Genomic DNA, 14,146 nt, shown 5'->3' with positions numbered 1-14,146 from the left:
TTTGTTATTATTTTTAATTTCCAGTCCTCCAATCTCCCCTTTCCACAACCAGGTACAGGCAGGGCATAACCTCGGTGGAAGGAAGAAGTCAGCTATGGCTTTACAAACTCAGAAGAATAGCTGACCTCTGAGAACACCAAACTTCTTTGTGACCCAACACAGCATGCAGTAAGAACATGGAGGGGAAGAGATTTTCTTACCTTTACATCTGAGAAGTAGGTTTTCAGCATATTGGAACTTGGGTACCGGGTGTAAAAGAACATGAGCTTGGCCTTTTTCAAGTGATTCGGTGACAAGCCTTCCTGCATGTAGGATTGGATTGGTAAAGGAAAATGCTTGGCTTGAAAAGACTGCTTCTGAGTGTGCCCCGTGCACACACTGCACCCCCAGCCCGTGGGAGACTGAAATGGTCATGCTGCGATTTTCTGTAAATGGCAAAACGAGGGATGAGGAGACACACAACCCAAACCTTCTTTTTCCCATCAGTTTCAGGAATTATGCAAGTTTACAGCTTGCGTACCATATGTACGTTCACTTGTTGCTAAGGAAACATGTGCTGCACAGAACTTATCAGGAGCTTTTTCTCCCTCTCCTCTGCAAGTCCAGCCCAAGTTTCATTTCCCCTCAGCACTGCATTGTGTGCACCGAGTAAACTGAGCGCATGTGCTACGCACAGGGTGCTCCAGCCCTTGGAGCAATGCCTCCCGCAGGCAGCACATTTCACCTGCTCCGCTCCCATCCCAGCATCTTGAGCTGCTCCCTCTAATCCCGCTACAGCGCTGCCTTGATAATCAAAGCCAAATTTTCAGAGAGGCAGATCCCCTCCAACCTATGTTGTAGCCTTCTGTTTGAGCTGGTTAACTCCTCCTCAGAAGAAGCCACGTTTGGGGTTCCACAATCGATGAACGTGGGCTAGCAGATCAATAAATGGCCACTTACCCTATAACGCAGCCTATTTATCCTGGAAACATCATTACCTTTTAGATCTGTAAACAGAGGCAACGAAAACAGTTCCCAAGGGAATGCAAAGCTAACCATAACCATCTCAGCTTGCTGATTTTCTCCTGGCTCCTTGGCTCTCTTTTGTGCGCTGTGCACGAGGACGGCTCTGGTCACATCTGCGCCGCAGGCTGGCCCTGCCATTTCCTCAGCAAATTAATGGCTTTATAATTTATCAAAAATGAAGATGCACGTGGAGAAAATGAGTGTGGCCCCCACAAGGTCAATTAAGGGTTCTTCCCAGAAGCTTCTCCGAGGTCTGTTTCTCCCAAACGCAACTGCTGAAAACCTCACTCCTTTCACACCTGACAGAGGGGAAAGCTTGGCCATGTCTGCATCCACACTGCAGCCTCTCTGCCCTTGCTTTAGGGCTGGGAGAATGCTGGCACCAAACAACTCCTGCATTGGGAACTTGGGCACAGCACTATAGCAGGCTACTGCTTATTAGCCAGGCTTTTTCAATTACAAACAAAACAAAAACAAAATCACCCTTTTCTCTAATTTGTGAAATCAGTGGAGCCCCTCATCTTTATCCCAGTTATAAGATTCATTTTCAGACTGAAAAAAATGTGGTATTTAAAAAAAAAAAAAAAAAAAAAAAAAGTCATCAATAACATTAGTTTAAAAACCTCTTATTATCTGGAAGTAGGAGAACGGCTGAGCCGAACTTGCATTTTGTTTTAGATGCTCGCTGATTACAAAGAAGATAATTTATGACTGACATACTTCTTGTGCCAAGAGAAGAGTTGAAAGAACCTCCAGTTACCTCCATTAGACTGATAGAGAAGTCTAAAAGAGCATTACACTCTGCAGTGCCATCTGTCAAAATACGTAAGTGAAATAATAGTAGCAAGCTGTCACCTATTGCTTAGAGATAAGAGTTTTAGACAAATCAAAACTTCTCCACCAGAAATCCACTTTGTTATGCGATCATTTCAGGGGAAAGGGAGTCTGAGGGGGAACTTCAAAAAGTAAAAGAAATAAAAACCCTAAGCCTCCTTAATTTGTGATTCCTTGGTTGCCGCCGACATGCTAATATCGGGTACGGCACACATTTTCTTTCAGCACGAGCTAAATGATGGACTTAAACTTTCAGGAAAAAAAAACACTCTCTCCTATTTGCTGGATTTAAGCATATTAGGCAGTTGTCTAAGCATTTTGATTCCTTCTGCATTTAGGATTTTTAAATATTTTCTGCCCTAATGCCAGGGGATATTGATATTGAATGAAACACGTATTAAAAGATGTTCTAAGACTCAGATTCCCAGAAATCCATTTTCTATTAAAATTATACTTGTTCCTAAGCACTTGGCAGCCTTAAAGCTGTATCAAATATGCAACCAATCTGTGTATCTTGATCCTAAGGTTAACGCTGCACTGTGATAAAAGATCTGATCTGTAATAATCTAGCAAAAAATAGTTAATGACAGACTTAAGAGCAAGGAATTAGATAACCCATTGCTATTTCAGAAAAAAAGAACTGAACTGACCAATTGCTTAATTTCCTTTTTAAGTGCTTGGGCTGAAAAGCAACTGTTCTTCCAAGAAAGCACTAGCTGTTTCCAGGATACTTACACACGCACAATGACTCATGATGAAATAGATTCAGTAAACATACAGCTGTACTGAACACGAGCTAAGCCCCATTCAAGGCCAGGAAAGAAAACGAGCACAAATAAATATTAAGGAGGTAAAGGGAGGAGGGGTGCCGAATGGAACGCAAACAAGCTCCGTCCCAGCAGCTCGTGTGGCTTGCCTCAATTCTCCCAGCTATAGCTTTGTGAAGACAGATGACATTCAATTCTATGGGTAATGCAAAATAGACAATAACTGCTGAAACTTGAGCCAGCTGCCAGGTGTAAAAAAAAAAAAAAAAAAAAAAAAAAGAAAGAAAAAGAAAAAAAAAAAAGAGGAAGGAAAAAAAAAAAAAAGGAGGAGAGAAAGAAAAGTTGATAAATCCATAAATTAATGAAAGACATCTGCTCAGGAACATAAAAGATCAGAGGAACAGTGTACTGCAGCTGAACCTAAAGCAGTGTTCAAACAACCTGAGAGCTCAGCGCTGTGCTTACCCAGTGCAACGGTGCCTCACCTCACCCGGCAGCAGCAAAAAGGCAAAACATTAAAAAATAGGAAGACTGGGAATGAAACCTAGACATGCTCCTGTGTGTGTTATCCAGGGAAGCTGAGAGGTAGCGTTTGGCTCGTTTGCACTCTAATTCTCCCAGGGTGCTCTCTCCTCTTTCGCAAAAATATTTTTCAATGGGGATTTCTTTCACTTCTGTCCCCCTCATCCACACCTCCCAGAAAAACTCCAGCAGGCTGTTCTAGTGCTGAGCTGAGGGGAAAGAGTCAAGAAGGGGCTGTATCAGGTAGGCAGCCTGCGCTGGCAAGGCTAAGCTGCTCCTTCAGTTACACCTCAGCTGCTTTTAATCAGCAAAGCTTCAAATTGCTGTATCTCAGAGCATCTTTGAGACCTTCCATAGGAAGGGCCAACTGAAAGAGCTTCCCTATTGCCCAGGTTTTATCAGCAGCACCAAGCTAACCAGCTTGCTGTACAATCACTTTTTTTTTTTTTTTTTTTTTTTTTTTAAGTTTAATTAGTTTAATTCTAGTCAGATGTAATAACTCCTCATTTTGAAATGTTGTAATTCGCTAATTATAGCTTTCACATATTGGGACTGCGAAACTCATTCCAGTTGGATGGGAATTCTGCTTAAAAATAAATAAATTGCAGAAAGTTTCACTCATGTCCCAGGCCCTCCTCCCAGGGAGAGAGCACCCAACTCCTTCACCTTTCCCAATGTCTCAGCAGCACACAGGCTGCTGTTGTGCTGCAGTTTTGGTCTATGCAAATGTTTGGGGACTGAACAAGGCTATTTTTCTTGAGATGCAAAGAGGATGCGTGACAAAGGAAGACCATGCAGAAAAACAATTGGCTGTCTGTTTCTTTCGGAATTTGAATAAAACTTAATATTTGATTAAACAGATTAGTTTGCAAAGATATAGACTGCATTCAGGACCAAGACGGGAATTCATGCTGCAGGTGCATCTTATCTTGTTCAGCAACATACGCAAACATTAACCGTTTCCTTCTGCAATTCAGCAAAGAACGATCAGACGCGTTTTACAGGCATTGGTTAAAAGAAACAAACAGAAAGCGGGCTGGTGCAGTGCGTTAGCCTACCACTAAAACCTGAACTTGGCTCTACCCGCCTGTCTTATGTTCTCATCCTGCCTGTATTGTCCAGCAAAACAGATGTTGCTTTCTGCAGGGAAGAAAGATCTGCTTCTCCGAAGAAATCTACTCCTTGTGTGTGCACACTCAACCATGTAAAATAAAAGCACCGCAAAAGAACATATCACAAAACAAGCCAACCTCCGTACCGCGCCTTTCCCTGGAAACTGCAGGCTACCTGGGCAAACGAGCTGCTGCTGGAAAACAACAACAACGTCCCCGAGCTGAACTGTGCGCCAGAGCACACATCGTGTACAAACGCTCTTTACTAAATCTGCTTTTCCTAGCAGCTCTGCATGCAAACCCTGGCCAGACAGAACACTTCCCCAATGGCCAGGAAAGGAGCAGGGCAAGGATGGAGGTGGAGCGGCCCCAACACTCACTGCCCTGGCTGAGTCCCATGCACGGCACTCTCACCCTGGTTCCAACAGGAGCTCTGTTAAGGACTGCCAGTGAGGAAGGAAGGAGAAAGGGAAAGAAATAGCAAGGAGGCAGGAATGTACTGGACAGAGAAGACCACTTGCAGCCACACACTTCATACCTCTTCGGCTCCTGTCCTAGGATAAGAGAACTATTTTGACATCACCACAATTAGCACCTGCCACACCTTGTGGTAGGAATGACTTAATTGCTCTGGCCTGATTGCTGCCCTTGACTGCCACTGGGCTGTCACTCGCGCTGACCTCAGGACTGCTCTGAGAGCATCGTAGCTTGCTTCTCAGTATGTGAGAATGAGACTTGGTTTGGACCTCTGAAAGTAACTGGCAGTGACTGGGAACAATGCTGGCTTTGAACTGACTCCACTGCTTTGTCATACAGTATACAAGGCAAGGGAAAGATTTCCTTGCTGTCAACAGGAAAAAAGTCCTCCAGATGTCATGCCTGCTCCTGGCTGGCTCTTGGAAATGCCGGCAGCTGGGGAAGGTGCTCTCAAGCCCTTTCTTCAACAGAAATGGGACTACTCACACAGGTCAGCCAAAAAAACACTGGTGAGCAAGGATTCTTCCTTGAGCTTGGCCTAGGATGGATGGCAGACCCTCGGAGGATAAGTGGATGACCCTGAAGCAGGCATCCTGCAAGTCTCCAGCCCTGCTCACACAGTGCTGTGACTTCACACACCCACAGACATGTGCTGAAATTCCCCAAAAGCTCTCAGAGCTGATAATGTCCCAGAAGGCACCCAGTGGTGAGGGGCAGCCCTGTGTAGCTGCCTCATGGGACAGCCATGGGAAGGGGACAGTCTCCCCATATCACCACTGTCACTCTACAGGGACTGAGTTATCTGGTCAAAGCCATGGCCAACAACTTGGGAATGAAATGTGCTCCATCTAAGCTTCTTTGCTTGCACTGTTGCCTTCTGCTGGGGTGCAGGAGCAGGGATAAGATGCCCACATTCCCTTCATTCAAAATCCTCAGTTTTAGCTTTGGACAGACTTGGCATTTTATTTACTTTTAATACAATCGTGCTTGAAAGAAAAATCTTATGACCAAAATGCATGTTAGAGGAAACAATGCAAGGAGTGGGAGGTGTTACTGCTAAAAAAGAAAAAATAATCTATACTGGTGTCCAGGGGAAAAAATATATATATATAACTACGTCTGTTTATGCCTAAATAAAAGCAGAGCTGTATTTTCCCCCAAACTAAACACTGGAATAGAGGGAACAGAGCTAAAAAGAACTTTTTTTTTTTTTTTTTTTTTTTTTTTTCCCAAGGAAGCAAAGTGTCCTGCAAATTTCATACAGCTGAAGTTTTATATTTAATTGTTCTCTCCAGCTTTCCAAAATAATTTGCTTTGTGTACGTTAGGACAAAAGATTTCTGTGTATGGCTGAACAGAGGTTAATCATGCATAGCAGGCAGCTGCACCAGAGCTGAGGAGCAGACCTCTGGGTGGGGGAAAGTACGCGGTGCTGCCTGAATAGATCAGTACCTGGGCCTTTTGCGCTTTATTTCCCTTACGTGAGAGGTGGAGACCCACAGAGGATTAAACACTGTCTCTCTGTGAGCTCCAGCAAGGCCACCATTAACACGGGAGGGGAATAATAGAATGGTTTGGGTTGGAGTGGACCTCAAAGTCTGAAATGCCAGACATGGACAGTGTTGCCCCCCCAGTTCAGGCTGCCCAGAACTCCATCCAGCCTGGCCTGCAGTGCCTCCAGAGATGGCACCACAGTTTCTCTGGGCAGCTATGCCAGTGCCTCACCGCTCTCTGAGTAAAGAATTATTCCTGACACCTAACCGAAACCTCCCCTCTAACAGGAGATGGCCATGCAGTGTTTTCAGCCAGGGTCATCACCTCCTGACTAGTGGGGAGGGAAACTCAACTGTATGGACTAAAACGTTGCGGAGACAGGTGTCTCTTCTAATTTGGATGCTGTGGCTGGAAAAGCACCTGCACTTATTTGGTGTTTTAGCCCACACCTGCTCCCCGTGCCAGTGCCCCCAACCCAGCACCCTCAGGTCAGCCCCACAGAGTGGGTCAGCCTCTGCTCCTCTCCTGCAGGCCACCATGGAGAACACTCGCCTTCAGAAAAGGATATTGCACTTCCCGAGTAGGGTGAGATTTCAGACATGTCTTGCAGGTCACCACACTCAGACTTTATGAGGGACAAGGAGAGGCCTTCAGCGGCGCTGGGGGGATGTGCAGGTGAGCAGGGATGGTGGTTCATGTGGTGCGACGACATCTTGGTCCTCAGGCTGGTGGTCTCCCGGGTCAAGTCCAGGGACTCAGGGGAGGCACGCTCTTTTCCTGGGAAGGAGGCCGATGGGGCACCCAGAGGGCTCTGGAAAGGGTAAGCCATGAGGGGCAGTGGGAAGGGGTGGCGGAAGGAGGAGGTGGAGAAGCCGGCAGTGGCTGAGAGCGGGGACTGGTGCAGCGAGGCGTGGTGGCCGCCAGCCGGAGGAGCTGAGGCGGGCTGGTCAGAGGAGTTCTTGCGGACGACGAGGGGCAGCGCCTCAGTCTGGTCAGTGGCACCGGGCATGGGGACACTGCTGAAGGTGTCGAGGGGGTTTGGAATGATGACATCCCCGAAGCACTGCAGGCGCTGGTTGGCCGTGTGGAAGTTGTGGTTCTCCCCGTTGACCGCGAACCTGGCCTGCGGGATCTGGAGAGGCGGGAAGACCTGAGGAAGCTGGCGGGAGGGCTTGGACGAGAAAACTTTCACCACCGTGTCCACAACTTGTGACATGGCGGTGTTCAGTTCCTGCTTCAGTGTCTCAGCCAAGTGTTTGCCTTCGGGATGGAAGGAATTTGGCCCTTGCTCCTTCTCCTTGGGACCTTCTCTTTTCGGCTTGTTCTCCCCAATCTCCTGCTCCCGTATGAGAGCCCGAGCCCGGTCAATGAACTGCCCCGGGTCCAGCTCACACATCTCGTTGTCTGACCTGCCAACAGAGTCGCCGGCCTGGGCATCCATGGTCTCGGAGCGCATGCTGTCTTCGGACAGGTTGCCATCTTCATCATTTTCAGAGTCGGTGCTGTCGTAGATCTGGTAGAACTTCTCCTGCAGCTGGCGCAGCTGCTTCTGCATGTCCTCCAGCTGCTGCTTCAGCTGTCGGCGCTCCTCTCGCTTCTGCTCCTTCCTGGCTGAAACCAGCTGCTGGAAGCTCTGCTGCTGCTGCTGAGGCAGTTTCTGCTTGCGCTTGTTTTCTCGGTAACTTTCTCGAGGGCTGACGGACTGCGGAGCTATTTCTCTTTCATTTTCATTGCCCCTTAATGCTACGCTGGGGGAATGGCTCATACCCCGAATGATATTCTCAACCCGGGCGCGTTTAGCTCTCAGGTGCTCGTCACATAACCGATCCACATCAAACTGGCTCATAGTCGGCCTGCCAAAAGGGGAAAGACACTCTTGGGGGCTGTCTCTTGAAGAGTTGCTGCATACATCCTCCTGATGTACTTCTGAGCCTGTACTAGAGAGACCGCTGGCTTGGAAACTGGGCTCGGTGCCACCATTTTTGTTCATGTTATTTTTCAACAGCTGGGAAATTATGGTTGCTCCTGGAAAAGGCATCATGGCATCTTCATACGAGTTCGCCCTCTTCAGCAGCTTGCGGAGTACATTTGACTTTTCCCCATCTGCATGCTGCACCACTGAATACTCAACATCCTGCTCTGAACCTTGGGGATTCATGGCACTAAAAAACGTCGCTCTTGCCTTTGCAAAAAATGCAGATGCTGTCCCTACCGTCCTTTTCACTCCAATGTCAACTCTTCTTCTCTTGGTTTGCCTGCTTAAGAGGGCTGTGCTGTCATGGTCAGGCATCACTGGACTGTTATTGTGCCATCTTCAAAAGCTTGTCAGCTGGGCTCAGCTCAAGAATCCTGGGACCCTGGCCAACAGAACAAAAGGACTGATGAATCATTTTCTTTAAATTTCTCCAAATTTCCTGACCTCAATCCTGAATAAAATGCAAAATGCATAGGCTCTGGGATTTATGGCACATTACAATTATTGCAATTTATTATGCACTCTGCTTGAAATGAAACATTTTTAAATATTTCTGCTCCACTGGTTTAAGATGGATTAAGATTTAAAAAAGCAAAAACTGCTTAAGCACCAGTAATATGATTCTCTTGCACAAATGCCTAAAATGATACTGTTTATCTTCAGAAGAAAGAGTAGATTAGAAGAACACAGCCTCTGACAACCAATTGATTAAATTTAGGGCATTGAGATACATGTTACAAAAGAAGATGAAAGTACTCCTTATTTAAGATTTATCGTTAAAACAAGAAATTGTATAAAATTTGGATTAAAAAAAAAATGAATTGCAATATAAAAGCTGTAATTGTGATTTTGTATTTTAAAGAGAGATAACGCTGGTAAATAAACATTCGAAGGTCAACTTTCTCTTAATTGTAGTCAGGATGGTATACGTTCAAGGGAAAGGCAGAGAGAAACAGGCACATTTAGGCTTATGCTGAGAGCAAATAAAATAACAAACTCACTTAAGTCATTAGGGAAACATTTCTTCTGCAAAGCAAAAATGCATTAAAATATTTTATGTCCAGGATTATAATTTTTACATAGATGTGATCAAATAAAGACCAAAATGTAGTTCGTTAGCACAGCCCTGTGTGTACCAGTGACTAACCTCAATGGTGCTCTAAATTCCCCACACATCCCTCTTCTCTTAACGTATGTTCTCCAAGTAAATCCCGCTACCAAAGCCTGAAAATTTGGTGCTTCACACACCAACCTACACAACAGTAAATATTTTGCATAGCAAAAACGAGGCATGTTAGGTGCCACATCCCTCTGCTTTATAAAAATCTCCAGGAACAGTATCTCGAATGGCCAGTGAAGCCCTTCACATGTATGATATTTTGAATACACAGAATCTCGGCTCCTGTGACATGCAGAAAAGATGAGAAAAAATATGGGAAGATGAAAGAAGTAACATCAATCAAACGCATGAGAAAGGAAGATACCTTCTCTTTATATGAACTCTCATTGTTTCCCAGGAACACAGCATAAAAAGATAGCACACTTCCTTGCATTTTGTAAAAGGCTCTTGACATAATTTGTGACTTATTAACTAGAGATGCTAAACTCACAGTGCACAGAAAGCTCTGGACGCTCTTTCCCGTTTCTTAAATTTAATGTTTGGTAAAATTAAAATATTTGTCATGCAACGCTTATCTAATATTAAACTTTACATTTGCTTAACAGAGCACAATCTTCACAATAACAGGGTATATTGCCAAAGGCAGCATGCAGACTTTTTGGAATTGCTCCCATCTCTTTCGGTTCACCTGTAAAAACATCTACGTGCTCCCTAGGACTGCATCTGTGGCTAGTTTTGAAGAATGACTACCCATGCAAATAGGCATAATTTCAGCATGAAATAATCTGTAAAATAAAGACAGGAGTCCATGCTTAGTTTGCAACCAGGATGAAAAAATAATAATAATAATAATAAAGAGCTTTTAACACTTAGTAACGTCATGGTTATTCTGCAGCCTTTGCCCACGTATTCCGGATACACTAAAAGAATTTTCAGAGATTTGGTGTCAGAGACAGTTTGCTTGTGTTACTGGCTCCTTGCATGCAGGAAAGCAAAAAATGATAGAAGTTAAAAAAAAAAAAAAAAAAAAAAAAAAAAGTCCTGAATTCAGATGGGAAACGCAGAACCTTGTATAATTCCCAAGACGCTGGCTTCAGAGATGGGTCCTTATCGCATCAGAAAGTGGAGTTTGGAGGCCATAGAAAGGAGCACTGCCACAGGGCCCAGCTGTACCACCTGCATCTGAGTTCATGAGATGCTTGGGTACCAAAATCCCGCTACCCGCCAGTGACAGAATGGGCCCTACTGGACCGCACAGGTCACAAAACCCATCTCCCTCTTTCTCTGAATTGCTGCAAAAGGAGCAGACTCAAGCTCTAATGCTTGTGTCTTCCTTTTCTATTAGTAAAAAAAAACAACAACAACCAACCAAACAAAAACCAAACAACTTAAAGGAGTCGGGTTTTCCAAAGGGTGGGTTTTATATGCTGGGGGCAGGAAAGGGCCACACACCGCCCCAGCTGTTCAGCAGGAGATACCCACATGATACAAACAAGGGTCAAGGTTGACCTTCCAGCCTAGTGGCGCTCACCTGAAAGCGATACAAACTAATTGCAAGATAACTGTAAGAGCCCTTGTTTGCTGCATGTACGGTACTCTGAAAGCATTCTGCGTAAAGACAGCAGTTGCCCATAGAAAAAAAACAACCGGCACCAAAAACCTTCACGTCTTTCCTTCCGCTTCTGCTGTCAAGTTATGCTTGATTAAGATCCAGCACAATGTTCCCACACTTGCACCAAAACTCTCATGTCGTTTTCCCGGTTTTGCACGTTTCCTAGCAAATTTTAGGCGCCTGAACTCTGTTTCCCACTCTCTTGCCCAATCCCAACCAAGGACACGCATGGGGAGGGCTTGCTGTACCCTTGAGTCAGCAGTGCAGGAAATAGGTTGTCCTGCACCCGGCTGGAAGGTCACTGCCACGCATCCTTCCTCCCTAGCACCCATCTTCCTTTCCCTGAGCCCTGCACCAGCAGCAGGAGGTGCACCACAGCGATGCTCCCTCCTGCCCTCATGAGAAGCACCAGGGGTATGGCACCCCTAAGCCAAGTGTTCAGCAAAATTTCATTTGCCCTGATGTTACACTGAGCCTACAGACCACTCGTATTAAGGCTCACATCCCTCGTGGCTTATAGATGAGGAACGGTTCCACTTTAGCCTGACAAAATGGGAAGGACATTGTACTGTCACTTCGTGTTTTGGTCTTGAAGGATGAACACCAGATCACACCTCAAGGAAAGCCCCGTACAGCAGAATGCAAGCCCCAGCCTTGGACTGTAGAGAGATTAGACCTAGGTAAACAGGGAAGTCTTGGGGGGAAAAAAAATTAGGAAGTTCGTGTCCTTTATACAGTACCACTATTTGGCTGCATATTGTCTCAAAACCATTTCATACACCCCCTGTCTCCATATAGCTATAGCACTTAGAGATGGAGTAATCTTCCTAAAGATTTACACATAGATCTTGACAATGTAAGCTGTATTTCTTCCTGAGTTGCATAGCCTGAGATTTGTGAAGGTTAAATATGCTCGACATGTCACCCTTGATACTCCTTACTTGCCAAGTGCAGTTTGTGTTAAATTCACGCTCTGCATCTTGGGCCCCAATGCACACAATGCAGCTTCCTCGGACACCGAACATTTTCCATTCCCATGCAGTCCAGACCTGCAACAAGGGCCTCGGCACTTCCCGTGCCCACTCCAAAAAAATAGCTTGCACTATTTTATTTGCAAATTTACTTTTGAAACTTTTGTTTAAGGAGATTTGATTTAAATGTAGCTATAAAGAACTTCCTAATAGTTTTATTGTATATCCATGGGACATGCACTGACATGCTAAGCGGGAACGGATTAATTCCTACCTATCAAAGAGTCCCTGCTCTCAAACCACTGGCTAGAATGGTCTTTAGAAAGGAATAGGACATTAGATATTTAATTGATTATTACATAATCGATTTCTGTAATCAGTTTTGTTAACTCCCTACAAAGATCATTTTCTCTCAGATTCATTCATATACCTAGGAGATATAAAGGGTATTTAACTTTTATCACACTCTACTTAGCTGCACTGAAGGGACTCGGTCTAACCTGACATGCCCAAGTGATAGGAAAGAGACATGGAATACAAGAGAGCCAAGGAATAAGCCTAGCAAATATTTACAGCTGAACACAAGGAACTCTAAGTTCATAGAGCTGAAATTGTCCCTATCTTGTTGCAAGACAACAACTCTTAGGTCTAGCGTTTGCCTGCCCTGTGCCTGCTCACGGTACCATCGCCACACGAGGAATTCACCATGCTTCTGCTACCAGAAATATGCAAATCTTTCACTCCAAAGCACTGTGTTGGGCATGGCTTTGCCAGAAGCAGCCAGGAAGCACAGGATGAAATTATTCCAGTCAATAGCATTGCCCAGACAAAACCGCAGTGAGAATCTGAGAGCAGATGATACTCATTCCCCATAGGTCTGCTCAGCACTGAAATCGCTTCAGCAACTAACAAAAGTATTACCTTTCTCTGTAGGGCTTTGGTACAAGTTTTCTTGGGAGAAAGGTTTACCTAACTCCCCTAGCTGGGACATAACATGAAACACGGCAGAAATAATGAGCAACTCCTCTCTATGAAGCAATGACTGCTTCATTAGAATTTCCCCACAACAAGAAGTAAAAATCAGAAGGTGATTTCCTCCAAGACTACACTACCTCCAGCCTGTCCCAGAGCGGCCAGCAGGGCCTGGCCCAGCAATCCCGCACTTCCCACAGCCCGGCCCCACACAACTGGGAGCAAACTTGCAGGTGGGGGTCATCTCCCTACTTGAGGCCTTTGGTTTGGGGAGATGACTGCCCTCCTGCAGCCACCTGCACTGCTGGAAGAAAGGTCTTCAACGAGAAGAAAATTGAGCTGTTCATGGTATAGAACTGAACAAGTTTTCCTCTTTTTCTACCAGCTTGCTCCCTGTTATTTCACTGACCAAGAAGAAGATAACTCAGAGACAGCACTGACATGGCTGCATGGCAGATTCCTGCCACCAACTCAGACCAAGTTCTCCAAAGGTTTCCCCAACGCTCCATCATACCGTTACACCAGAGCCCCACAACGAGTTAGCACGGCCATCCACTGAGACAGAATAAACCAATTTGGGGAGCCTACCCAAGGCAGCATCTACATCTCTCCCCTGAATTAAATTAAACTCCAATTTCAAAATGCATCCGTTCTTAGAACTTAATCCCTCATCTATAGACTGGTCATAAAAAGACAAAGTGAGACATAAAAAGTACAAACCGAGAGGCCTCAGAGCAGCCTGCATGGAAGTTGGCTGCGTACGCTCCGGCGGTTGGGACACAGATTGCCGATCATTTAACGGGGAGCATAAAGAGCCCGCGGTGTACTTCTTACCGCAGCCCAACTCGCGGGCTGCCGATACCTCTCCTATAGGTGATATTCCATCCACACACACACACCCCTCGCGCAGCACCGCCGCTAAAGGTGAGCCGCGCGGAAAAGGAACGCAAAACGGAGCGGCGGCGCTCCGGAGGGGAAAGGCGGAGGGGCGCTCCCACGGCCGTGCCCTGCGGCCGGGCCAGGTGCGGCGCTCCTTGGGGCTCCCCACGGCCGGCACCTGCACGGCCCGGCCCCCCGCCTACCGCTCCCTAGTCCCGGGGCTCCCCCCGCCCCGAGGGCTGCCCCGAGCGCACCCGCCTCAACTCCGTTTCGACGCGCGGCAAAGCGCTCCCGGCCGGCAAAAGCCCCGAAGATCTCCGTCACGGGGGAAAGGGAAAGTTAAAGCCCCCGGCGAACAGAGACCGACCGGCCCGAGAGCAGCGCTCATTCCCATCCGTGCCCATCTC

The 14,146-nt window shown here is 46.2% G+C and overlaps 1 protein-coding gene across 2 annotated transcripts in view; it reads right to left on the bottom strand.

Annotated features, from left to right (window-relative positions):
- Positions 1-14,146, bottom strand: part of PROX1 (prospero homeobox 1) — a 45,480-nt gene that overhangs the window by 30,523 nt on the left and 811 nt on the right. For both annotated transcript variants that reach the window (XM_072332278.1, XM_072332279.1), the window contains exons 2-3: positions 6,779-8,567; positions 201-308 (exon numbers count right to left, since the gene is read on the bottom strand). In XM_072332278.1, coding sequence (XP_072188379.1) covers positions 201-308; positions 6,779-8,500 — 1,830 coding nt within the window. In that variant the 5' untranslated portion in view covers positions 8,501-8,567. The remainder of the gene's footprint in view (positions 1-200; positions 309-6,778; positions 8,568-14,146) is intronic.

Source organism: Excalfactoria chinensis, chromosome 3 (genome assembly GCF_039878825.1).
Source record: "Excalfactoria chinensis isolate bCotChi1 chromosome 3, bCotChi1.hap2, whole genome shotgun sequence".
Classification (NCBI taxonomy): Eukaryota; Metazoa; Chordata; class Aves; order Galliformes; family Phasianidae; genus Excalfactoria; species Excalfactoria chinensis.
This window is presented reverse-complemented; position numbering and strand designations above follow the sequence as displayed.